The sequence below is a fragment of the Pomacea canaliculata genome, linkage group LG12 (assembly GCF_003073045.1).
Source record: "Pomacea canaliculata isolate SZHN2017 linkage group LG12, ASM307304v1, whole genome shotgun sequence".
Taxonomy (NCBI): domain Eukaryota; kingdom Metazoa; phylum Mollusca; class Gastropoda; order Architaenioglossa; family Ampullariidae; genus Pomacea; species Pomacea canaliculata.
The window spans coordinates 20,948,651-20,975,885 of record NC_037601.1 but is presented as its reverse complement, the minus strand read 5'-3'; the positions used below and the strand labels follow the sequence as shown (position 1 = coordinate 20,975,885).

At 36.9% G+C, this 27,235-nt stretch overlaps 2 protein-coding genes across 5 annotated transcripts; one reads left to right on the top strand and one right to left on the bottom strand.

Annotated features, from left to right (window-relative positions):
• Positions 1-518: 518 nt before the first annotated feature.
• On the bottom strand, positions 519-8,635 carry LOC112577105 (nucleolar protein 9-like). Of its 4 annotated transcripts, none has more exons than XM_025260055.1 (12): positions 8,406-8,635; positions 7,702-8,187; positions 5,860-5,961; positions 5,344-5,491; positions 4,795-4,984; positions 4,024-4,152; positions 3,596-3,733; positions 3,041-3,262; positions 2,046-2,310; positions 1,798-1,853; positions 1,327-1,443; positions 519-1,213 (listed from the first exon to the last, which is right to left on the bottom strand). In XM_025260055.1, exons 1-12 carry the CDS (start codon positions 8,551-8,553, stop codon positions 1,127-1,129), a joined length of 2,088 nt encoding a protein of 695 aa, XP_025115840.1. In that variant the 5' UTR covers positions 8,554-8,635; the 3' UTR covers positions 519-1,126. The 4 variants fall into 4 exon arrangements, with proteins under 4 accessions (XP_025115840.1, XP_025115842.1, XP_025115841.1 ...); XM_025260057.1 differs by having other exon boundaries at positions 4,024-4,134; XM_025260056.1 differs by having other exon boundaries at positions 5,860-5,958; positions 8,406-8,634.
• A 163-nt stretch (positions 8,636-8,798) lies between these two features.
• On the top strand, positions 8,799-26,933 carry LOC112577212 (AFG3-like protein 2). Its single transcript, XM_025260223.1, has 19 exons — positions 8,799-8,955; positions 9,586-9,754; positions 10,139-10,241; positions 10,677-10,836; positions 12,931-13,005; positions 13,575-13,699; positions 13,865-13,952; positions 14,619-14,719; positions 15,467-15,707; positions 16,097-16,250; positions 16,386-16,515; positions 16,840-16,937; positions 19,392-19,502; positions 19,738-19,853; positions 20,697-20,777; positions 22,233-22,352; positions 22,969-23,163; positions 24,793-24,907; positions 25,903-26,933. The coding sequence occupies exons 1-19, from the start codon at positions 8,872-8,874 to the stop codon at positions 26,025-26,027; spliced, it is 2,391 nt and encodes a 796-aa protein (XP_025116008.1). The 5' UTR covers positions 8,799-8,871; the 3' UTR covers positions 26,028-26,933.
• The last annotated feature ends 302 nt before the right edge of the window (positions 26,934-27,235 follow it).

The window sequence follows — 27,235 nt, the reverse complement described above, 5'->3', positions numbered from 1 at the left end:
AAAAAACAGTAGAAAGTGAGGCAAAGGATATTGGAACCACCTGGGCCCAACTGAGAGGGTTGCCTAAAACCAGGTCCACTGGCAAGGTGTTGTTGCGGCCCTAAGCAGTAACAAAATGCTTTAGACACGAAAGACTAAAATTAATAGTGAAAACTTGTTTTCAGAAGAAAAATCGACTAGAATTTGGTCATCTTGAGATTATTCAAAATGAAGGATTTGTCTTTCAAAGATTGTGCACATGAATTTCAAATTAGAAACTTCATCAAAATACTAATGCATCGTTATTTTATGACCACTGAGTTGTAAATAAGAATCATATTTCAATTTATATTATGGTCTCGTGCGCATGGACCTGCTGACTCAAAATGTGTATACATTGACCATCGCACACACCAAAACTTGTACAGTATAAAAAAGTTTAGAAAGCTGTTCGGAAATGCTAGCATCTTTATTACATTCTCTTTCTCAACTTAATGTGCTCCTACACACAACATAGCTGAATAACAAAACAAGAAATGTCATGATTGTATATTAATTTTATTCTAGCCACATTTCACTGCAGACACCCTGCTTCACCTGCATTAGGACAGGAATACACAGAAGCATACATGCACACACATCGACGCTCTGTAACATGCTGCATACAAATTCACTCACAACAAGCCCACCTGCTGCCTTTCCCCTCAACCCCACTTTCCCCCACCACCAACCCTCATCTTCTTCTTGTTCATGAGGTTATGCTGTCAAGCAGCATCTCTTGTGGAATTGACCCCATAAAAAATGTTCTTTAGATACAAGGGAAATGCCAAATGTATTTGGTTCCAAGATCCATCCTCTGGGTCTGCATGGAAACTGTATTATCAAACGAACTGAACATCCAACAGTTTATTTTTTGTTTTTAAATCATGTCCAGACACGTAGGAGATGTTTTATGTTCTCAAGACTGGTGATTACATCATTCTTAGAGACCATAGTGATAATGTTTTTTTCATTTGGAGAAAACTTACAAGGTCCTCTGAAACTTAAAACCAGTATTTTTATATCTCGATATACCTGCATATGAATCACCTATGTTAGCTGCAAAGTTTATTTTTTACCATTACCTTTCTGCAAAACACATCATAAATTAGTTACCAGCTGATTTAGATTTTTTATGCTTTTTTGACTTTGCAGTCTTGAACATCTTCGTGACTTTGTCTTCAGTTTTCTCTTCCTGAAAAAAAAAAAAAAAAGATAAAAAGACCATTGTCATCATTCCTAATGTTCTTCTTGATTTGTTTTTAGTTAATTGCTTGTCATTCTACCACTGGATCTGTTTTTACCCACCTGTAAAATCACTTTGGGTTTCTTTTTGTCTGGTTCAGCAGCTAATTTTGATTTTTTATTGTGTTTTGGCTTTGCCGCCTTGGACATTGCAGTAAATTTATCATCATCTTCCTCATCCTGGAAAAGACATGGTGTCCATCAATTTGCTAACAATGAAGGTTGCTACAACATTCACTTACCAACATCATTCAACATCATTTCTTAATTTACTCAACTGTATTTCCAGTTATTTTTCTAAAATCACTACAGTAAAACCTGATTAAGACCTGCCATATTGTGACCCCTCTTAGATACAACCCCCAAATTTTCATAAACATTTTGCTATATAAATATGCTGCATTTTAGTCAATTAGTGATTCTTAATAGGGAGGTTTTGTTGCGGCCCTATGCTCCTTAAGGGAGCAACAAGGAATAAACTAAACTAAATTAATAGGGAGGTTTTTCTGGCACTTGTAAAACTGTTCTACACACCTGTACCATGAGTTCTCTGTTATCCTTCTGCAGTTTCTGCTTTTTAGATGGGGGTTCTGTAACACAAATTATCCCAATTTAGCAACAAATGTTCTGCATAGACATTTTGATTGATAATCTGCATTAACACGAATAAGATAACTTTTTTTAATCACACTCATTTTCCCAATGAAATGACTGCATAAAAAAAGTAACATGAAAAAAAATGTTGCCCCAGTTTTCTCTGACTCATAATTTGACATTCACACCTTTTTTGTGAAGCAGATCAGTTAACATTCGACGGCGTTTTGTCAATGCTCCCTGATGTTGTATCCATTGTTTTCGCTGCTGAAGGAACTGCGCTATGCCAAAGCTGCTATAAAGGAAACGGCCATAACGATCATTGTGAAGACGTGCTCCACTTTCAGCCAACTCTTCAGCCACACTGATGCGCTGCTTGAAGTTGAGATTCTTCCAGACATTTTCTATGCATCGGCTCCCATTCTTTGAGCAAACCACTTCCATCAGAAGACCCTAGTATGGGAAAAAAGAAATTTCTTGCTATATGTCTATCCTTAAATTTTTAACAAGTTTGAAAATTATTATCGACAGGTTTGGGTTGCATTTTACCTTGCTGCAAGAAAGCAACACGGAGTTATATTTTTACGAAATCTTAAGTCACCTCTACCCACAATTCCAACCCCCTTAACTTTATCAAAACTAATTTTCATTTTAAACAGTCACTTGTTTTTGGAATGCTGGCAAGTCAAGACAAATGTTTTGTGATAAGCATCAAAAGCCTGCGACTAGTGATAATGAACTATTTGCACTTGAAAAATAAAGGACCACAGCTGTACATTTCTTCAAAACAGGACATTTGATGTTACGAATAGTCTACTGAACAAATACATGAGCAAAATACTTGATGTGCAGAATGGATCCTCCTGCCATGTAAACATCCTGTCTCAAAAATCTTTTTGACTGCATCTAGCAGCTATTTACTTCTAATGTTCTTTATGATATAGTTTTTGGGTACAAATTTAGATAAAAAGAATTAGAAACACAATTTCATTTGTAAAGGTGATGTGGAGTGGACTATACTGGAAATATGACTTGCTGGTCATCGTGTTTTATCAGTTGAAAGTCCTTTCATTTACATGAATGCACAATTGAACCACTTCTTCAAATCTGGAAAAAGGCTGGTTAACTTTGTTATTGCTAGGCAAAATTGTTTGACAAGTGTAAAGTTAAAACAAAAGCTTACCTTCAGTTTCTTCAAAAAATCATCTTTGCACTTTTGAAGCACATAAGGACTAGAAAAGAAGACATCCACAATATGGCTACCCATAGGACAGCAGCACAGCAGACTTAATTCTGCTGGTGTCATCCCTACAATACCCTGAGTCATAAGTGTGGGTCTGTCAAATTGCAGTAACTGCTGCACCAGGAGGGACCCTTGCAAGTTTACTGACGTTAGCAGAGGTTCCTGGGAAGAAAATCAATTTACTGCAGGGTACAATGAGAAGGAGGAGAAACTGGTGTTTTACACAGTCAGCAACTAAAAGGCTATTTCATGGCAAGCTAAACAGATGCCAGAGAAAGAACAGTGTTAACCTTCACTGCACTGGTGACCACCGCCCCACCAGACCGCCCACAGAATACAATGAAAAGTTATCCATGATAAAATATTTTGAATTATTAAATATTTGCACCACGCCTGATTTAATCTTTATTATTTATTTTAAACACAGAAACAGTCATAGCTGCTTGATCATTTTTTTGCAAAGCACCGTGAATGACTGAATGACAAACAACCTACCTTAGCATCATCAGGAGGTTTGCCGGTATCTTCATTTATTTTGAAGAAGACATCGTATGTTATAAATGAAGCAATCAGCTTTGGTAAAAGTATTTGTCTTTCAACTGGTTCATTACAGTGAAAAGCTTCCATTAGCACCTATACAGACAATCAGAAAGTGTAATATATTAAAATTTTTAGTTTACATTAAAAAAATTCTAATGCTTGTATGCATGATACTGTTTGCTGATCATCCATGTAAATAAAATGTAAATGAAGCTTGAAAAATTGTATTACGAACATTGTAAATCTTAAAAAAGAAAGTAAAATTTATGTTCATTCTATATTCTGATACAAAGTGTATAAAAAAGTTTGATTTAACTTATGTGAACATTATTTACATTACATTGCCTTTTTCTTTCTTTTTTTTTTTTTTTTGGTGTTTTTACCTTCACTAGGTCATCTTGACAATGCTGATTTCGCCGACAAGCATCCGCCAGCGAAATAATCACTCCAAGATGGCCAACAGCCAGTACATCCTCTACATGCTTTGACAGCTCCTGAAAAACCTCTGCCAACTGGTAAACAAAAAGCACTATAGTAGTAGTAATCTGTTTTGTCAGTGGGAAATATGTAACTTTATAAGCACTATTATAAAAACTCTATTTTAATAATTTCTAGTTGCATGCTTTTTTTGTGCTTTAAATGTAATTTTTCACCTCCCAAAGCCATGAATGAAATGTAGAAGTTTTAAAAAAAAAACAAAATTTCAACTTTTAACTCATTCATGAAAAAAAAATCCTTAAGGATTTCCAAAGAAAATGTAAGGATGTAAGTGAGGAATTGTAAGGACAGCATGGCAAATAAAAGGACTTATAAGGCATTGCAGCGAAAAATTCTCTACGTAAGGACTAATAAGGACCCTTCGAACCCTGTTTTCATATCTATCATGAAGACTTATTAGAGAAAACAATTTTTTAAAAAAATATTCAAGCTGATAGGAATGCATCAAATGTTTCAAATTTTAAATTCTGCTCTTTCTATGTTACTGCAAGTGATATTTCCCTCAAATGAAACTCGTATTTTTTTTAAATGCTACATTTAAACTGTCAGATATGTGCAGGATACTTCCATTTTCTATTAAGACATTAAAGTGACTGGGAAACAACCAGGTAATTTAAAATTAAATATTTCAAATAAATCTCATAAAATATACTCACAAGAGCTTTTTCCTTCAAAGAAGACATAAATCGTTGTAGGACATAATTTGCAATTGGATGGATTGCATAGTGCAATAATCTCCCTTTAAAGAGAGCAGCATGCATCTCTTCAAGCATTTGTGGAGTACTCAGGTTCATAATGAGCTCCAGTAAGTGTGATCCTACCTGGCTGGTGGCCATATCAGGAATACTGAAACAGCCATTCATGTCTTCAGCAAATGAAGCTAGACCAGGTTGGTCCACTAGCTGCCTAAGAAGCCTCCACTTCCCTCAAAACAACTAAAAATTAATTCTAGTTTACATCAAATACACCTCCCTTTTTCATTCTGGTGGCACCTATCTATTAGTCATTATAAAAAAGAACTATTGACATTATTTTCAGCTTTGAATCAGCAGTTTCGTTTCAGAGAGAATATCTTTTGGCAAACCAAGATAATTGCAAGATGAGTTTGTTACTTGTTCTCTTAGCACTCCTTGTATATGCTCACAGATAAATAGGACATTGCAGTTGAACACCAGCAGAATCTGTGCACAGAGAGAAAATCTTACAATTCTGAATGATCTTCTGAAGAAAAGGACAGCTTGACACGCTGTATGATGGTCTTACACTCAGCCTGACACCGGTCTTCGTCTGTTTTGTTCCATATTAAAAGAACAGTCTGTATGACAGGGCTTGCACTAGTATCTTTGAGATGGACTGCAAACAAAATGACAGAGTTTTTGAACGATTTTCTGTCAATTCAATACTTAACATCAAGCAGTCTGTTATTAAAAATTCCACTTTACCAAACTGTTGCCGCATTCCAACTTCTTTCAAATCTAATCTTGTTCAGTCAATATCAGCCAACACATCTACCTCACACTCTCTAAATTGGATGCAGTTTACACCTCCTACTAACATTATTCATATTATTATTAGAAATGGCTCACCAGCTACCTGAAAGATAAAATTGCAGCTAGAAATCTGGTGGATAATTAAGACAAACATGAAACTTTAAATACTGCTAATGATGCAAAATAATACAAATACAATCCACTACATTTTCAAAAGATGATCAATCTCACCTTCATAATCACATAGTTGCATTAGCTTCCCTGCATATTTGTTGAAAAGTTCTTTAAAGTTTTGTGGTACCTGCCAGTTCTGCCCTTTAAGCTGTCGTTCTACTTAAAAAATCAAAATTCTTTAAGACACAATTAATTTCTTAAGAATGAAGTTTAACATTATCATCTGCTTAAAACCATTAAAAGAAAATAAAATGCAAACAACATGAAATATATGCATATAAGTTTAAGAAATGATCAGTTTTGATATGAGAGGATCAGCAGCAGAGGGCACATTCGACCTGCAACTGTCATGAATGTGATGATGGGTGAAGTTAAATGATGTTTCTTGTTTAATGGTTGCATTCATTAAGTAAGCTTGTTTATTTAGGCCAGGGGTCTCAAACACGCGGCCCGCGGGCCGCATGCGGCCCGCAAAACATTTTTGTGCGGCCCGTGGTGTATATGTATGTTGTGCTTGGTGATTAATTCCCGCGGTGAAAATTACCCCCGTTATTAGTGACAGAGACAACGTCAACTTATTTTAATAAACTAAACTGCCTGTGCATGTAATAAACTACTCTAAATGTAATTAATAATTATAAAAACTTTATTTTAGCATTTAACTGCAGTGACAGTAGTGTTCGTAAAATTTAATGAAAACACATTTTCTTTTCGTGGTGCGGCCCGCTGACTGGCTGTTACTTTCCACTGCGGCCCACATGCTAATATGAGTTTGAGACCCCTGATTTAGGCAGATGATGATAACAATAGAAAGTCATCTGCTGATTTGGATAAAATCAGTTGAAGGTGTTGTCATGCAGTGGAAGGAAAACATGAATTACTTGTGGAGTGTATATCCTCTAGAAGATCAAATGCCATCTATTTTTTGCTGTCACAGAGTGTTCTGGGTGGGGTTTTTTTTATAGCTTTTTCACAAGTGCTCACTAATTAAATATGCAGTTTGTGCAAGAAAAGTGGTGGTAAATTCTGAATGTTGTGCAGATAGAAAGAGAAGTCATTTGCATTGATCCACCCTGTAGTTGTTGTGACAGACAATCAACTGCTGTGGTTAACAGATGTTTGCATATGGTCCCAGCATACAGCCTACATGTCAAAAACCCATTATCAAACTGGTTTCTTATGTTGAATAACTAAAGTGGTTTTTTAATCTGAGAGTTTACCAAATTCTAGATCTCATTCCTAAAAGCTGTATCACGGCAGGCTTCATAAAGAATAGAAGAATTATATATGGTTATTTTGAATCACTTCTATAAAACTTGATAACATGTATTATAATCCATCAGACAGGAGAATCAAACTATTAGTTTGAGACAATTTTTTTAAAAACTGTTTTCCACTTTAAGAAAAAAACATGCGAAGAAACCTAAATTTTAAGAACTGATATCACTGAGGACTGAAGGAAATGTAAAAGCTTGTCTAAATTCAGGTCTTGATCTCATAATAAAACTCTGACGAGAACTGCAATCTTCAAAGCCTTTGATCTTCTGAATAGAAGTTTCTTTGCTCAAATTGTTGGAATTAGTTTCTTATAGTGGAATTAGCACATTCATTTGAAAACAATTTTGGACTTGGATTATTTGTCAAAAGGCATAAAGAAAAACATTTGTACAATGGGATGAAGGAATGAGGGCTTGAAAAGCATTTCTGTGTATGCATGTCACAGTATCTGCAGAAACAGACCTCCAGCTGTATAGTTAATATTTCCTGATTTAGCCCCACTTGTGCACAAGTTTGTGAGTAAATGTTATCAAACTGCCCCTAAATGCATGTTTCAGCAGCTTAATTGCAAAAAATATTATTAAAATGTGCAAGGCCTTTTTATAGCTTCTCTTCACATACCATTTATTTGCTGGCAGGCTTGAGAACCCTTTCCTTTATGAATCTTATGTTCCACTTGCACACCACTAAGAGTCTCCAGCATACTTCGCAAAACATGGCTTCCATAAGTATGTGTCATCAATGTCTCAAAATTTTTGTACACAAAATTGCACACTTCTTTAAAACTGGCTTCTACTTTTTCCTGCCCAATGTCCTCTTCCTCGTCATTATCAGTCTTATTTTTGCCTGTTGCTTCGTCTGTTCCATCAGACCTTGCTGCCACAAAGTAAAGAGGCAAATGAAGAACCAATGTCTGGAATACATGGCTGGCAAAACGGTCTAGGAAAGAAATTGAAAGGTCAGCACATAAGGCTACAAACAGCTTCCGAAGGTTGTTGCTCAAACCTTGGGAGATCAGAGACTCAATAATCCTGCTGCATGTCTGATTCTGTGCCACCTCCAAGGCCTCCTGAACCAGTTGATTGAAAGTGTTGTTTAAAAATATATCTGAAACAGAATTGCAAAGACTAGCTTAGATGCTGAACTGTATTGCTTTAACTGGTTGTTGGTTTCTAAATAAAAAGGTTTTCTCGTCAAGAAATAAAATATCAGGTACAATTAAATTCCCTAAGTTGTAAAATAAATGTTTCTTCAAAATTTACTTTTAGTCTTTGTTCAAGCAAATAGTTTTGTTTGGGACTTTAAAGAGAGATCCATGAACTTACTTTTATCTTCGTCACTGACAAAACCTTCCTTCACAGCCTCATACACTCTTCGATAATAGCTTAGCGTTTCCTCCTTCAGGAACCCTAGCTTCGGTTGCTGTCGGCTTCCTTTTCTACTCCCAAATTTCTTTTGATTGTATTTAGACATAGTATTTCAACTTCGCACAAGCGGAGACAACACACACAGCATATCAACACACGTGGTTTCTGTTTGGGAATCATTTGTCTAAAAATGACGTTTCGTATTTGTAAAAAAATTCGTGCCAAAATAGTACTTCAAAAGTATTTTAAGATAACTTACTTCTTTGGTGGTAACATTAACTAATATAGTGAATAATATGGAAAATTGAAAGTCTTATAAGTCTCTACAACCACGTATGTGAAACTAATAGTTCAAGCTTTGCACGTATGTTTTCGTAATGGTTTAGAAAGAAGTGGAGGACGAAAGAGCAGACGGAATTTAGCAATGTCTTTCCGATATATTTCTGTTGTACAGCGAGGGGAGAGACTGTTGAGAAGGGTGGCTTATAGAAATTGTTCCTCACACGAGGTTAGTTCGTATAATTATATTTCTTTGTTTACAGGAATTAGACAAACTAGCAGAAATGCGCGTGAAGGAACATGGTTTCTGCATTGTTAAGGACTCCTAGACTTTTAGTTAGCCCAAACCTACAAAATAGCCGAGCACACTGAAGAGCAATATTAAATATAGTGAACGTTTGAAAATACTTGTTATAATTTACTTCATTACATTTATATAAATGATGATTCCTATTCTGAACTCAACACTATCACATTTTCTTGACATTGCATCATAGACATTTCAACCAGACTTACATTCTTCGCACCACAAACAGTTGGTGCAACTTACCTTCTAGTGGTGTAGTGGCTTGCGTGCCTTGTCGATCCACAGAGCTATGTGTAGGAGTAACAGTAGGAATAACAAGGAATAAACTAAACTAACTAGATTCTTTGCAGAATTGGTACTTAAGTTATGCTATTTTAAGGACATAAAATATAGTTTGTATTCTAAAGGTGTTTTTGATTATATATGAATGCACATATTTGAAAATAACGTGGCTGAGCATTTAGTTAAATATCAAATTTGATACACAATAGATTTCATTTACAGTATACATTAAAAATAAATTATATAATAGGAACACTTGTCTGTTTGCAGTTGCAGCATAGGATACACCAGCTAAGCCGGTATGCATGGCCAGATAACTTAACATCCCTTTTGAGAGGATGGAGCATACTTCGAAAAGATATTCCAAAAGGTTTTGAGAAATTCTTTCCTAAACAGGGACAGTCAGCACCTGAGAGCAATGCAAAGCCAAAAGCAAAAGGTAACTAGTTTGTTGGGAAGTTTTACAATAGTTTTATAACTGGTTTATTCTTTTTTCTTCTCTCAGCTGTTGCTTTATCAGTCATTAGCTTGTGGCCAGATGTCATATAGAGTTTCAGGACATAGATAATTACCAGTGCTTTCAGAATGGTTGCACTTACAATAGAGGTTAAATTATTTTATTTTTGATCACAAGTCACATTATAGCAACCTTGTCACAGAGTTGAATTTGCTACTGCTATGACCAATTGTCCAAAATTTGATCTTGCATGGGATGATTAGTCAGGAAGGAGTTGATTTAATGCTGGGGCAATGTCAATATAGCAGGGATGATGTGGGGTCAAAGTGATTATCCTTCATATTTTTTGTTTGATATGTACTTCAGAGGCTTCTAGTCCCAAAACAGAACCACCACCTAACCGTTCAAGTGCCAGACAACAGTCGTCACAGGGTGAACGGAAACCAGACTTCAATTTTACCTTTGGAAAGTATGCATAGTGCACATGTAATTTTAGGCTTTTAGGTATGTGGACTAAAATATATGCAGTGCTTAGGATTCCTCAACTGTCCTCCAGTCCTAGACTAGCGTTAAAGTACCTTGTTTTAGCACACAAACTTGATCAAGAGGTGATATCAGTATTTTTAGCATTATTTATCTGGAAAATGTAGAGCCAAACATAATATATACTTAGGTATAGTTTTTTTAATGGTGTCTTAAATAATACTGAAGATAGTAACTTTTTTAAAACCTTATATAGATCATAACTTTACATCCTGAAATGACCTCAGGCTTTTGTCATGAGCAAGGTAGGGCAGTTAAAAAAGATTGCTTGCGAAATTTGTCAGAAAAGTGGGGGTTATTTTGTTTGTTTGGTTTTTTTTAACTGTTGAAGGTATTTAAAATTTTCACTTTATTTTTCCAGAGGCCGAAGTCCATTTGGAGACCCCAGTGATCCTAACACAAAGATGTTAATTGGTTTAATTGCTGGTGTGGGTATTGTAGGGCTAATTGGACTATACCAAACGCAGTACAGAGAAATCACATACAAAGACTTTGTCAACAACTATTTGGCACGTGGCACCGTAAGTATTAACAGTCATGTCATGGTGAAATAGATAATAAAGAAAAATAATGTCTGTAGTGTTATCCACACATTCACCCATTTACTTGTTGTTGTAATGGATTTCATAGTCAATAAAGGACTTTGCATTTTTGGTAAAATATTTTGGCAGGTGTAAGATTGTATCGCGATGGACAGTCAGGATAGTAGATAAGGAGGTATGGGTGGGGGAGGGGTTGGAGGGACCACCTGTGACTTACTTTCCTTCTTAGTCATTTTTGTACCTATGTGGTCCTTAAAACATCCTCTAGAGCAGACCTGGGCAAACGCCGGCCCGCCTCCTGTCTCTGACCGGCCCGCCCGCTGGCCCGCCCGCCAGTATATATACTATGTATACAGTATTGGGTAACACTGAGTTAACTATATTAGTCCGGCCCTCTAGAACCATTCCCAGTTTCTCATGCGGCCCCTTGGGAAAATTAATTGCCCACCCCTGCTCTAGAGAGACCTTTTTTTTTCTGTTAGCAGCATGTTACTGCATTCTATATCAGTTTCTGCTCCAGGTTTTTTTTTTCTTGACTAATCTTTACCAGGTTTCTTTTGGTTGGCCACATTTTCTCTTACCATCAGTTGTCCAATGAAGAGCTACTTTAGATGGTGCATCTGTTTATATTTTGTACATATACTGTACCATCACTGTTTTCTCTTTATTAAATACAGTTGCCATCTTTGTGCATCTGGCTTTTAAGAGGATTACCTTTTGGTGATTAAGAATGGCCAGAATATTTTTAGAATTTTTTCAGGCTTTTTCTTTAGAGGCTGTCTACATTTTACCTTTTTTACATTTTTTGCTGATATCTTCCAGCATTCACTCCCATAGAATAATAAAAAAAAAGACATTGGTTCTGTGGATTCTTTATTTTGTATTCTTGATTAAAGATTTGGACTTTCATATTTCTTGTAGCATAGGAAAGGCTTGATTTGCTTTGCTTTGTCTGTTCTTCACATTCTTTTCCATGTCTCTATCTGCTGTTGCTGGTCTGCAACAATACATAAACTTGTAAACTTTCTCCACTTTTTTTTTTTTGCAGTCAGTTGTGATTGGTTATGTTTATTTGGTGTTCCATCTCATTTCTTTTGTTTTACCTGTTTTTAGTTTGTCCTATTTTTGATGCAGTTTCAGCTAGGTAGTTGATCTTTTCCTATGTGTCCTTGTGTTGGCTGGATAGCATAACCAAAGCATAATCAAAGTCTTTCAGCCACGAATGAAGGTATGACATATCACAGCTTGCTTGTAATCAACTCAGGACTAAACAGGCAGTAAGTGATGCTCACAGAGAAGAAGTCATATATGATTTTGCTTTCTTGTATTGAAAACAAGCCACATGGTGGAATGCTTGAACTCTGTAGTTTGTCAGTTTTGGATATGGACTGTAGAGAGTTGGAATAATCAAGTTTTGGCAGAACTGGTGAACAAATCAGCACTTTTGTTGTCTGCACATAAAGGTACAGTCTGATGGCAATGATCTGCCAAATGGCTGTATATATGCAAAGGACTAGTATGAGTTATATATATATACATCACCAGATCCAGGGACAGGTCACATGAGATGACATAGCCCAAACTGTAGGCAGAAGATGTAAAGGGGATGGTATGGATCTCCACTGTGATGGAGGATTAAATGGGAGTGATAGAGATGAAATGGCAGAGTTTCCATCTTGTTATTCAATTTCATTTTGTTATGGGTCATCCAAGACTTTCCATCAGTGGGCATCTATTTCATCCTTAGCCTCACAACGGTCTTTACTAATGGCAGAGTACTGTGGTTCATACTGGTAATGATAAACTGGCACATGCTTGAATTTGTCAGCCGATGTGGTAGACTTTAGACATGTGTGAAGACAAGGTTTAAAAATGACATATTGAGCATGTTTGTAGAAAATGAGAAAATATAAACACCTGGGGTCTGCATCATCCTTTCTTAGTCACTAGCCTACATGCATGAGAAAGGAGAGTCCTCATGCCAGTTGGATAACAAAACAAAAAATAAAATAAATACACCCCAAAACAGAAGAGTGTAGGAATGTAAATGTATTAATTTTATTGACATTTCAGGTGGAGAGGCTTGAGGTGGTCAACAAAAAGTGGGTTAGAGTAAAGCTGCTGCCAGGAACTCAAGTGGATGGCTCAGTAAGGTTACCTCCCTTGTTACTTTCAACTGGATGCTTAGTGTGTCATAGAGACAGTGGACAGAGTTTAGGCAATTGGTAGGAAAGAGAATTGAAACATTGCTGCGTAACAGGGTAGACTCAAAATGGTTGTGGAAAGAAATAATACTTTCCCTCCAAAAATACACAGTGAAATATTTAAAGAATTGAGAATAATGATCCCTGAAGGGCATTTGAGATGTTATTTAGAGTTGTGTTTTGTAAAGGAAAAAAATCAAGCCAGTATATAGGAGGTTTTTTTCTATTTTTTTTTTTTTTTTTTAAGAATCTTTCACATCAGCCTGTCTCAAAAGAATTTTTTATAAATACCTTGAAATTGTACATGTATAGTGTATTTAATGTTAGGCCTTGTGATTATATACTTAACTGTGAAGAGTAAACATGAGAGATGTGTAATTATCATTGACATTGAAAGATGACATCACTATACAAGTCAAAATTTTTAAACATGTTTTATTCTTTTACCTTTAAATCTTAATATGATTGATTAATGGTTAAGAATTCAATTGAATTTCACATTGCTGTTGACAGAATATCCTTTGGTTCAACATAGGCAGTGTGGAAGCCTTTGAAAGAAACCTTGAAAATGCACAAGTAGAGATGAACATTGAGCCTGCAAATTTTGTCAGTGTCATCTACAAGACAGAGACTGAAGTGTAAGGAAGAATTTTTATTTACAGAAATAGAGGAGAGGTTTCTATGAATTCAGGGAAACAAAAAAATAGTTGCATTAAATGATTTTGGTCACACATACTTTCAGAGAATTTGTAGCTGTTTGGTTGTGCTTTTTGATGGTTAATTTGAAGTTGTACCTTTTGCAGTGCTGCTATAGTGTACTCAGCCCTTAACATCATTTTGCCTTTGGCAGTCATCATCTGGCTGTTCCGGCGGTCTGCCAACATGTTTCAGGTGAGGCGAAAGGTTTGGGGAGTTATAGTGTATGTGCTCCTTTAACTGTTCATGTGGATGCTGAAAAATAAGACATGGACAAGTACTAATCTTAATTAGTTCAGGTTTGAACATGTCTTATTCTGGGCTAAGAAAGATGTATGTCTGTAATACATTAATGCTGTCCTACGTAAAATAGCCATGACTGGCCACCATTTGATAATGGGGACTGTGCTGAACTTGCATACATTTTATCCAATATTTCTATACTTGATACATTGATCAGGTCAGACCTTTTGGACAACAATTAGCACTTTGATTTAGAACTACTGCAGCTCATCTGTATTCATGCTGTTCCATGTTAGGCAGCACATTAACCTCACCTTAGGTGATTCTGTTGGTCTTGATTTGTAAATTCTTAAGCCACTTTTTAATCAGGATGAAAATTGCATCAGTCTATAAAGGTACACTAGAAGATTTCACAAGTTCTTTGTACCACTAATTCTTTTATTTATCATTCACTGCCTTGGGATAGGGTTTGTAATAATCATTTACTTGCTAGCAAATATTTTTAAAACATCAATCTGATGAGTGAATAACCTGTTTTCTTGTGTTCTACATTCATGTAGTTATAACCAAAAATAAAAGGATGAAGATATGATCACACACAGATTCATTTTTGTGCAGGGTGGTGGTCGAGGAGGCTCGAGGGCAGGTGGTGGTGGCATTTTTGGATTTGGACAGAGTACAGCAAAAATAATAAAAGAAGATATTGGTGTAAAGTTCAGGTATGGAGAAATACTTCATCTTTTTTTTTTTTTGTTGTTTTTGGTTTGCTTTTCTGATATCAGTTTCCCATTAGCAGGCATAGGCACAAATGATTAAGTTTGGTTTACTAGCTGGGGTTAACTCTGAGAAATGGAAAAAATAGCCTTGGCAAAGTATAAGCCTGTTTATGAAGAAAAACATGGGCTTTGGTTTTTTGTTTTGTCTTTTGTTTTGTTTTTTTTTGAGGAATCCCTGGCTTGATAGTGTGCTTCACTGAAATAGCAGCTGTTGCGAGAGAATGTGTTAAGGTAGTGAACACCTAAACTGTAACAGTTGTGAAGCCCTAGGCTAGCCTACATTTATCATATGCTAACCTTTATACCTAAAAGAATCTGTATAATCATAACAAGAATAATGCATTTGCTTGTGTTATATATATTTCATCACTGGCATCATAGTACTCTGAATCAAGATTGATTCATACTGCTCATTAAATTTTATTTAATTAAAAGTTCATAATATCTGAGTTACAGAAACCATGGATTTTTCTGCATTATTCTGACCATTATTGGTTTAACAGGCAGAGTTCAAACCTCACATGTTGAGTATATATGATGACTATAGCTAGTATTTTAATATTAGCATATGCAGGTGATATAACAACCCATAACACTACTATCTCTACAGTAAGTGTGTAAGAATAGATTACATTGTCAACAGTTTCAGAGGTTTTGTAATTACAAAAAATGTTGTTTCATGGCATGCAGGGATGTGGCAGGATGTGAAGAGGCCAAGGTAGAGATCATGGAGTTTGTCAACTTTTTAAAGAACCCACAGCAGTATATAGAGCTTGGGGCCAAGATTCCAAAAGGGGCCATACTGACGGGTCCACCGGGTACAGGCAAGACTCTGCTGGCCAAAGCCACAGCTGGAGAGGCCAATGTGCCTTTCATCACCGTGTCTGGCTCAGAGTTTCTTGAGATGTTTGTTGGTGTCGGTCCATCCCGGGTATGTTGGTGTTTTCACTTTTCACCTCCCCTTTTCTTCTTCTGGTTAAAAGTTGTCATCCTTTGATAAAAAGATTTATCCTGTAAAGTAGACAATGACTGTTTTGATGTTTTTGTGTGTTCACGTGTGCTTATTCTTCAGACCCTATATATGTATGTGTTTCTGTATACTGTAAGTCGTATATAAGTGGGTGAGACTCCTTAAATGTCTCCCTTAATTAAGATAAATTCCTGTCTTTTGAAATGCCATTGTATAGCTGATAAGGTACATCGTGAGGTTAATGAGCTAGAAAGTATCAAGTACTACAACAGGAAGTGAGACAGGATACTTTGTAACTGCATGGAAGGGTAAGCTTCTGTAAAACAATAAATCATCATTTCTATTCTTAGGTGCGGGACATGTTTGCCACGGCCAGGAAAAATGCTCCTTGTATTCTCTTCATCGATGAAATAGACGCAGTGGGACGCAAGAGAGGTGGTCGTAACTTTGGTGGCCAAAGTGAGCAAGAGAACACGCTGAATCAGCTACTAGTGGAGATGGATGGTCAGTGACACCTAATATCTACTGTGCTGTTGATTGTCAAGAGTTGAAGATTGATTTATTACTGTGTGATGTCATCATCGTGCTAGTGTGAAGCTCCTGACACATCCCTTGATGTAGCTTATGTTTTGTGCACAGGTTTCAACACACAGAGTGGTGTAGTAGTCTTGGCAGCTACTAACAGAGTGGATATCTTAGACCCAGCTTTGCTACGACCAGGTCGTTTTGACAGACAGATCTATGTACCAGCACCAGACATCAAGGGAAGGTGAGTTGCAGTTTTCATTAGAAAAAAATTTGCTCCTGGTATGATTTTACAAATAGCTGGAGTTGTATTCAGCATAGGATTTGTAAAGGGGGTAGGGTGTGGGGATTTGTACTCGGGGCCAGATGAAAACATATTTTTAAAAGCAATCTTTTAAACTGTCTAAGTTGTACTTACACTGAAGAAATTATAAATCTGCAAGCTAGCACATCATTTAATTTTTAATCATTTATCTGCCAACACCAAACATTTGATGAGTCAACTAATGTTAATAGTGGAGTGTGATCTCAGGCCTTCATACATTGACCAAACCTTTTATGTTCTCAGAGCTTCAATTTTCAAAGTTCATCTCAAGCCTTTAAAAACAGACCTGAATAAAGACGAGCTTGCGAGGAAGATGGCAGCCCTGACACCTGGCTTCTCGGGTATTTCATTTCATGGCATTGCACATATGTTTTCATATATTTTATAGTGCATAGGACAATTCTTATGCTGATGCTAGTTTTTGTTTTTTTTAAATTGTCACAATATTTTAATCTTTTATTCTGCATGAGTGTGTGGTTTTATCACAGTATTAAGTTTTCTGTAAACTGTGTAGATCAAGAGGGTAAATAGAAATCACTGCCTACAGGCATCTGTGAATGAGTTGTGATAGAAGTAATTGCACAAACAGCCTATATTTCGAAAGTCAACTGTAAAGGAAATAGTTTAGGTCAGATTTACTCTTGTAGTCTTACAATGTATTGTTTCTATATGAAAATACCTTTCAATTTTCTGTTTTTGATTTGCTGACTGCATGGCATTATGTCTGCAGAACAATTTTCAGAACATTGGAGGCCCCTTTTTTTTTTTATCTCACTTTTAGTTGCTCTTTTCAACATGTGACACGTTATCTGCAGCATTGCTTGTAAAAGCAGGTTATTGCTGTAGTCTGTTTGAAAAGGAACAAGAATATCTCATACCTCTTTCTCTTTTGAATACTTGTAATTTAGATGGATATTTTGAGAAAAAAAAGATTGTTTTCTTGCACTATGGAGTGTAACTTGCCAGTTAGACCCCACACCCACAAACCTTCTTCTTGAGTGCTTAGATATTTTACATCCATCACAAACATTGTTAATGTCAGCTTGTCATCAGGTGTTTTCCTATCTTTGTTTTAAAATTCCCTGATGAAGCCACTTCTTAAGAAATCCACGCTTGATGTCAATGTGTTGAACAATTACCGCCCGGTTTCCAACTTGTCTTTTCTCTCAAAGATCGTAGAGAAAGTAGTTTTAACACAAATAGTTTTGCCTACTTACAAGAGCACCAGCTCATACCCCATGCTCAGTCAGCATATAGACCTTTTCACAGTACTGAAACTACTTTGATTAAAGGGACCACCGACATATTATCTGCCCTTGACAGTGGTGATGTTTCTGCCTTAATTCTTCTGGATCTGTCTGTTGCATTTGACACCATCAACCACTCTCTGCTCCTTCATAGGACTACACATCTTCTTCGTGATTTCTGGACCTGCTCTAGCGTGGTTCAACTCCTGTCTCACTGATAGGGCAGACTGTTTTTGTTGATCGTCAAACATCTCGCCCTACTCCACTTTCTTGTGGCGTCCCTCAAGGCTCAGTACTCAGCCCAGTTCTGTTTATTCTGTACATGAAGCCACTTTCATCTTGCATCCAGTCTCATAACGTTTCTCATTAATCGTATGCTGATGATACGCAGCTGTACTGCTCCACTCCACCAGCTGAGTCTCACTCTGCTACCAGCACCATAGAAGTCTGTATTAATGAAGTCGAAGACTGGATGGTGTCAAACTCAGTGATGATAAAACGGAAGACCTCCTATGTTTGAGAAAAAGAAATCCATCTTCACTCGCTTGTCCACCAAATCACATCAAGGTGGGCAAAACCAGCATCACCTTTGTGTCCTCCATCACGAATCTGGGAATCATTGTCACTGCAAACATGACTCTTGCTAAACAAGTTACAGCTGTCTGTCAGTCTGCCTATTATAAACTACGCAAGATCAGTGCCTTCCATCACATTCTGTCTACACGTGCTACCAACAATCTTGTCTGTGCAGTTGTTTTATCAGACTTGATTACTCAACTCCTTGCTTGCTGGCTGCCCTGAATACCTTCTTCACAAACTCCAGACAGTACAGAACTCTGCTGCACATCTGGTGCTTAGAGCTAGGAAACGGGACAATGTCAGTCCTCTCCTTCGTTTTCTACACTGGCTTCTCATCCATTCTTTCATCCAGTACAAACTGTCTGTGCTGTGTTTTAATTTCTTTGCTGGCACCTGCCCTGATTATTTCTCTGAACTGCTTTTCCTTTATGTCCCAGCTAAACAACCCCGCCAACCCCGCTCCTCGTCTGATGATCCTCTCCTTACTCTATCTGTCACCAAAACAACAACATATGGCCACAGGATTTTTAGTTGTTGTGCAGTGAAACAGTGGAACTCTCTCCCTTTCCATATCCACCACCTACCCGCTATTGAATCCTATGTGCACTGAAAACGCACCTCTTCCTAAACATTACTCCTCACAGCTTTTCCCATAGTGCTAGTCCTTTTTCACACCCTTCCTTTTGCAATAACATGTTACTCTCAGCTCTTGTTCTTGTTATTTGGTTCCTCTTTGTGTTTTCTGTATTTGATTTTATTCTTCATTTAGTACGGTTGTTAATTCTTTTATAGTTCATATGCTATTTGTTTTCCTGTGCCTCATATGCTGTCCATGTTTTGTTCTTGTTCTTAAGCGCTTAGAGCATGCTCCTTAGGACTGTGAGTATGCACTTTACAAATTTTGCATTTATTATTATTAATATTCAAATAATTGTACACCCCAGTTATAAGGTGTGTGACTGGTTTCAGGTGCTGATATTGCCAATGTGTGCAATGAAGCAGGGTTGATAGCAGCCAGAGACATGAACACCACTATCGAGATGAAACATTTTGAACAAGCTATTGAGCGAGTTGTGGCAGGTGAGTGTGGAATGCAAATTATGATCTCATAGCAGATGTCAATACCTTGGAGTTATATTTTGATTTATTCACCACTTGGAGAAAGCGCACCAGCGGAGTTTGTTTGATGTGTAATATACAGATTTATTTGTGCACAAAATAAAGACATTTTTCATTTTTGTTACAAATTTGTCCATGCAAACTTTCAAAACTGGCTGTTCACTGCTTACAAACAAACTCTTCTGTTACTGTTCAGGGTTGGAGAAGAAGACACAGGTTCTGCAACCAGAGGAGAAAAAGACAGTGGCTTACCATGAGGCTGGCCATGCAGTGGCAGGCTGGTTCCTGGAGCATGCAGACCCACTGCTGAAAGTAAATGGGGCCTATAGGGTTTTCTGTACAGAGGAGCATTTCTCTCTTTTAGTCTAGTTGCCTGATATGTCAGTTTCAGTTTTCTCATGTTATTTTCTTCGCTGTTTGACACCAGTGTGATTTATTTTTCTTTTGTTCTTAATTCACAGCAGATAACATTAACATGCTCACTTATAAGCATGCAAAAGATAAGCATTCTCTTGTGATCTGTATGATGCTGTAAAGCCTTCTTCATCTGTCATCAGCTTCATCATCATTTTGAGAATTGTCCTGGTTCAGATTCCATCTTAGATATAATAATAAAACAGTGAACTTAAATAATGCCATTGACATGGTCCCAACTGGAGAGGGACTACCAGAACCGGATCCGATGGCATGCAGAATTGTTGTCTAGAGAATGCCAGATGAGATGAAAGATTTGTAGCAAGATGCTGCTAAAGCGTGCACAAATCATTTGAGAAACTATAATCTGGGTTGCAAATGTTCCTGTCCACACTACAAAACCAGTCACAGAAATGTTATTCTTCTGGCTTTGCTATGATATAGCCTTAGTTGCTGATTTCATTATTTTCCCCTCTTTATAATCATCATCAAAATTGTAAAAAGATGTTCACATATGCTTAAACTGAAGGACAAGAAACTATTTGTCATTTCATAGCAGATATTTTATTTTATATCCAACTTAAATCATATTTCTGATTTTAGTTTCGTGCAACTGTCTTGTAACATTGAAATGGGAGTTTTTGTTAAATAGAATACCATTTTTGACTAGTCATTTTATTTTGATAAACAGCATTTGTTGGTTTGGAATTTAGAAAGGATTTTGTGTCTGTGCTTTGATAGGTATCCATTATACCTCGTGGTAAAGGGCTTGGCTATGCTCAGTACCTGCCCAAGGAGCAATACCTGTATACAAAGGAGCAGGCAAGTCACTGTCACAGTGCATGAAGGCTTTATTAACACTATCTCCAGCATGAAAACAGTAAAGTGTGGTGACTGAACCATCAGGGTTTTCATTTATTTTTACTGGTCCGGGGGTTTCGAGTGCTCAGCTACTTTATTTTGGTTGCATTGCAAAAAGCTTGCGAATCAAATGCAAGTATTTGGCCAAAGTAAACCTTTATACCAGACTTAAGGAAAACGACTAAACCATTTATGATACTTTAAAAAGAAGCCAAAGGAAAAAGAAATTGAAATATCTTTGATTGAATTAATAATTTTCAACATGGTCTGCCAAACATGAACATCACACATTTGTGTGTGTGTGTGCCTTTAAATAATTCATTTTGAGCATAAAAGGGTTAAAGTGTATTCAATTCTCTATAGAATACCAAACATTTCCAAAATTCTATTCTCATTTACCATAAATATTGCTATCCAAAGATGCAAACTCTGTGGATGGTCTTCATTGCTTTGATTTGAGATGTAATACAGTTTCTTTGCAAAATGCAATATTATAATAAATGTGGTCTTGCTGATATAACACTAAAGGAGAGTGACTAAACTTTCAAAGGATGAAGAGTAAGAAGAAGTAAAGCTAGAAAGTAAATTGTATAGAATAGAATTTTTAGTGATGTTTTGGTATAATCGAGTAAACTTTCAGTGTAGCAGCATGAGAGAAAATTTCTTCTGCCTCCAAGTAATGAATTTCTAATATTTGAAATAGATACTCATTTAATTCTGTACAAAACAATTTGTTTTTATTAACTTTTTTTGTATTTATCTTCTGTACGCAGTGGTACTATACAAAGATGCCTCTTAAGTCTGGGCAAAATCACACACTGAAAAAACATTTCAAAGTTAATATAAATTCTTAAGAGTGCAACCATAATAAAAATGAAAGAGTACTTTATAAAACTTTGTGTAACATGCTCTGTTTAAGACATTATCAGCAATTACTGGTGATCATAAGAAGTAAAATGCTCAGCATACAATTTCTCAGTCATTACTAGTGTTCACATCTCTATCTTCTTCATTATTATCTTCATCAGAAACAACAAAGGACTTGTTCTTTAAATAGAAGCTTTTAGCATCAGACTCAGGATTGTATAGCAAATATTTTAGCAAAATAGTGCAACAAAAGAAAGTTTACAACCCACGTACGCATGATTGTGAAAAGGAAAGAAGGCATACGATTCTTTATCTAATCATCTCGTCAAGGGAGCAGCAAGAGTTGAGCTGTTAAATGTTTTCCCCAGCAGCAAAATAACATAATGAAATGACTATCTCTATTTGTCAATAAGTAATCTGAGCTTTGAATATTCCCCCAGCAAAAGCTGCAAGAATATAATCATGTCTTTTGATGTTCAGTTGTGTGGTAGGAAAATGTGAGCCTTGTAATTGTTACATAGTAGAACTTCTTGAATTCTTTCTCTACAGCTGTTGGATAGAATGTGTATGACCCTCGGTGGCCGTGCATCAGAACAAATCTTCTTTAATCGTATCACCACAGGTGCACAAGATGACTTGAGAAAAGTCACGCAGAATGCATATGCTCAGGTTAGACTACTTTATTACAGTGTTTTTGTGTGTTGGATTAAATATTGCATAAGATAATTTATGATGAAATGTCAATGAATTATACTTGGATTTTACATATTTCTATGCTCATTGACTGAATGCAGTGAAATTATTGCCTAAGAAATTAATTACCAGAAGTTTTTGCTTGGTTTTTAAAAGCTTTGAAGAAGTCTATACAGTGCTTTTATGATACAAGGAATCAAATTCACATCACAAAATAGTCTTCAAACAACATTTTTATCCCATAAGCAGCTATCTTCTTGAAATATTGGAAGAGAACATGTATGCTTGCTTATTATTGGTACAATCCTTGAGCATGAGGTGGTAAATGAGTTGCCATCTCTTCACCAGCATCTTGGGTTAATTTCTACTCAGGGAAAGCTACAGCAAGAATGTGGTGATTTATAATCTTGCTGTTTCTAGAATGGCTCTCTTATTGATGGGTGAACTGATGCTAGTGGTGAAGTGTTATCCAGTGTGAAATCTCTGACTTTCCATTTCTGAAAGGTGTAGAAAATGTTGAATATGTTGTGTACTGTCATTTTCTCAGCGTGTTGTAGCCATTCAGAAAAGCTCATATTTTTTTCCTATGCAGGTAGTACATTTTGGCATGAATGAAAAAGTTGGCCAGCTGTCCTTTGAGATACCACAGCAAGGTGAGATGGTGTTTGACAAGCCTTACAGTGAACAGACAGCTCAGCTTATTGACGAGGAAGTGCGAAAGATTGTGAAAGAGGCTTATGACAGGACCATTGCCCTCTTAACACATCACAAGGAGGATGTTGAAAAGGCAAGTCAAACAGAGTAACCAGAAGCTATTCTCTCATCACTGTCTTGTTTATAAGCTAGACTGGAGGCCCAACAATTGCAAACCTTTTATGTCTTTCAAGCGATTTAAGATATTTTGGACTTTTGTTTCAGATGATGCTGTTTTGTTTAGTGCTCAATATAAATCCATTCCATGTGAACAATAAAGTATTGCATTAAGCGGTCCCCATCAGATGACATGACTGTTCTGCATTGCCCTCTATCTACCCAGTTCCAGCTGCCCATTCCTGATGGCCAGGAATTATCAACGAACTGAGAGAATACAAAATCAACCAGCTCTTCTCTCCCCCCCCCCCCAGTTCCACCCTTCTGCCTGGAGAATACACCTCTTCAGGTTTTCATTCACCTGTAACCATGTCAGTTGTGCTTTGCTACCTAGATTCTTTGTGGTGATGTGGAACAAACTTGTGTGGCTTGTGCTGCAATTGTCTCCTGTGTTTACTTTCTCAACTGCCTGTCATATTCTGTGAACTTGCTGTGAAACATTTTCCACTCCTTGTCCTAAAGGTGGTCAGGAACATGTCGCATGAAGAGCAGATGCTTTGGTCAGTTAAGGTTATGGAAGAGGATAAAGGTTAGGGCAGACGGCCAGAAATGCTCACCTTTGATTGACAGTGGGCTTGCTGATTTGCTACAGCTCTCTGATGGACTGGGCATGTCTGCACAGCAGCTTGTTTTTCTCAATCATGGGTCTCGTGGTTCCTGGTAAATGGTCAACTTTGGGTATAAATGTTCATCAGCTGGAAGGTATGCCATTTTGTGCTTCCTGTGCTTTCACATAGCTGATTAGTTCCACAACTTCCCTCCCTCTTCTGGCTTGTTCAGTGTGAGATGGCCCCACTGATGTTGCACTTGTGGCTGGAAGTTACTCTTCACCCAGAGAGAACCTTCAGTGATCTAGATAGATTTCAGCACCATGTTCATTTAATGTAATGTGCCTGTTTTTAACCTTGCAGGAAAGAAGGAAAATGGTGCAAAGTTTTAACCTGAATTAAAATATTCATCAGGGCAGCATGTGGATTTACTTCAATGGTCAAAATCTCTGTTTAAGGTCAGGGCACATGAGGTTGGAGCTGTTGACCAAGTTCTACCTGAAAGATTTTGCAGCTCATTGTGACTTTTTGGACACAACAATGCTGCATTCAGCATAAACGCCCCCCACCTACCCCACATCAGCTTCTCAGTAGTTCACTCCAGGGTGGCTGAAACTGATTTTTTTTTCTGCTAATGAGGCAGTAAAGACATTCCTGTGAAGTCAACTACTCCATCTTGTATTTATTTTCTGTAAGGTTGTTCATCTGGTATAGTACAAAGAAGAAATACTATTTTTGGTAATAAAATTTCTTTCTTTGACTACTGAACAGATGACATGGCAGCTGGTTCCCTCCTGCCTCCCCGCTGTGGGTCCCTTCTCAGTTTTGGTAAAGAAGCTGGAGAGGCATAGATGGGGATAGGCGTTAAGCGGGTTGATTTTATGCTGCATCATTCATCATTCAGTCCTGTCCAGTCAGGAGTGGACATTTGAAATTGGGTGGTTACTGGTAAATACTTGAAGAAAGCAATGTTACACCCAAATATGCTATATTTCCAGGTGGCAAAGCGCCTGCTGGAGAAGGAGAAGCTGGACAAAGATGATATGATCGAATTACTGGGAAAGAGACCGTTTGCAGAAAAGTCTACTTATGAGGAGTTTGTAGAAGGAACTGGTAAGTCACCAACATTGCAAACATGGAAAACATTGATCAGTTTTTTTTTAAAATAATTTTTATTTGTGTGTGTGTATGCATGCACGAGCATGTGTACTTTTGTTTTGAGAAAGGGTTTGTGACCTAGAGCTGCAAAATACTGTTCCCTTTACAAATGCCGTTGACATAAATCTTTCCTAACTGTGGCATATAGTTTGGTCTACAATTCCTTTGTGCGGAGTATGAATTGCAGATACAGGGTGCAGAATCCATTATAAGAGACTTCAGTATTTGCTTTCAGTGGTTAAAGTTTATTTAACTGGGAACTGACCAAGAAAACCAGTGGATAAACCTGCTTAATTAAGAACTAGCAATTTGTAAAGGGAAGTAATTATTCTTTGCTCTGGGGTTAAAATCCAGCAGTTGTCTCAGTGGTGGCCCTTACTCTGCAACAGAGTGTTCATAAACTGTCAGTGGAGGCGTTGTCAAATCTTTGGAAATAAACTACATTTAAAAGATCTGTATAAGTATAATGTGGTCAGAGTTGATGAAAATGATTGTTGAGTTTTAGGAAAGACGATCGTTTTGATAAAATACTTATTAAAGGAGAAGTAAGAAGAGTGGAGATTTATTGATCTTTAGGTGTAATTATTGATGAGCAACTTGGAAGACTCATGTAAGCATTATTAAGGACATAGCCACCCTTACTGTCTTTAGAAAACTGGAGTCTTAATGTGTGATGCATCACCTTGGCTTTCGGTGTAGTATTGGGGTGGGAACATTGCAAAACAGGAAAGGCACAAATTATACAAAATATTGAAAAAAGCAGGAAGGATGGTTGTAAGGGGACAGCGATATAGAGACATAGTATGACAAGCTTCTGATTGACAAATTGCAATTTTAGTGAATGACTTGTGCCCACTCCTCAAAGTGTCCAAGCCAAATATTTGATTCTGTTAACAGCTATTTCTGGTCCTTGTAATTTATTTTCTGTTGTTCTGTGATGTCTCATGCAGGTTCTTTTGAAGAGGACACCAATCTTCCCAAGGGATTGGAGAGTTGGAACAAAGAACGAGAGCTTGAGGAGGGAAGTGAAAAAAACAAACAGGTTGAAAAAGAGAACTTAAAGGCTTGTACCTAGGTACCGTTCAGCGCAGTATATGGGCTGCTGTTTACAGACTAATGCTTTGTGCCAATGTGTAGGCACTATCAACAGGAAGTAAAAGGCTGATGAGAAATTTAGGAGAGCATTAAAAAGAGGACTGCTTAAAGATGATTTTTGGAGATGGTATGGACTTTTTAAGACTATTGGTGTCAAAATGTGTGCAGTGTGTGGTGGATGACTGTCACTTTCGTCTGTTTTACTGCTTAGCAACTCAAATGGATAGTAAACTCTTTTGGAATATATCTTCTTGGATTGTAATTGTGGTACAGGGTTTTCTGAGTTTTAGTGGGTGGAATAGAAAACACTAAGATTTTTGGGCTGTAACTGGTCACACAAGTTACTCTGATATTACAGAAATGTTTTTGACATTCTTACAAAAATTGTTAAGGCTGGATGAGTTTAAGATGGACTTAAAACTAGACATTGAAATTGTAACAACTAATGTTATCCATTGCACATACAAATAATGAAGACTTTTATGGTTAGATGTAGACTTTTAAACTACATTTTCCTATACAAATGTTCATTTTGTGTAAAAAAAAAAATGAAGAAAAATCCCAACACCTCCCTTTCAATATCTATGAGTGTGAAAAGTATGCTAGTGTGGGTGTGTTTGTGCCTTGCGACACCAGCAAGCTCAGTTTAATGTCATTATGACTTCATGATACTGCCACTTCATAAAAAACCTCAAGTGTTTACCTTTGTGCAAGTCTGGAAACTGCAGATGGCTGTCAAGCTTTGGCCTCAGCTGTGTTGCTGCAAGAATCAGAATATAGTTTGAAGGAGTTTTTGTGATTTATGCCATATGTAATCTAATCAAATTGGAACATACATAGAGCCAAGCATGAAATAACTTTGAAATAAATGAGTCTGCACTTTTTCTAATGTCTATTCTGTCAATTTATAGCCTAAATGATACAGGAGTGGTTTTGTGCCCAGACAGATAAAAATGCCAGGAGCATCTGTTCTATTCTGAGAATAAATTATCACACAACACTATGGATTTCCATGTTCTATGACATCAAGAGGTTAGGATGTCCAGTTAATCTTTCCTTTGTCTAAATTTGTGTTCTCCCTTACCATTTTTCTTTCTTCTTTCATTGGGCTTTTTTTCTCTTTTTGTCTTTGTTTATTGCACACACCAGTCCCTACACAATGTCTTTTTTTTTCTTCTTTCTCCTTCG

What these genes read in the sequence shown, in the direction of transcription:
- LOC112577105 (XM_025260055.1), bottom strand. Translation starts at nt 8,553, where the DNA reads ATGTCTAAATACAATCAAAAGAAATTTGGGAGTAGAAAAGGAAGCCGA. An exon ending in CTTTGAAGGAAAAAGCTCTT is followed by an intron (nt 4,153 to 4,794) that starts GTGAGTATATTT and finishes TTTGTTTACCAG; the next exon opens with TTGGCAGAGGTTTTTCAGGA. An exon ending in AACCCAAAGTGATTTTACAG is followed by an intron (nt 1,214 to 1,326) that starts GTGGGTAAAAAC and finishes TTTTTTTTTCAG; the next exon opens with GAAGAGAAAACTGAAGACAA.
- LOC112577212 (XM_025260223.1), top strand. Translation starts at nt 8,872, where the DNA reads ATGTCTTTCCGATATATTTCTGTTGTACAGCGAGGGGAGAGACTGTTG. An exon ending in ACCTGTATACAAAGGAGCAG is followed by an intron (nt 20,778 to 22,232) that starts GCAAGTCACTGT and finishes CTTTCTCTACAG; the next exon opens with CTGTTGGATAGAATGTGTAT. An exon ending in ACAAGGAGGATGTTGAAAAG is followed by an intron (nt 23,164 to 24,792) that starts GCAAGTCAAACA and finishes CTATATTTCCAG; the next exon opens with GTGGCAAAGCGCCTGCTGGA.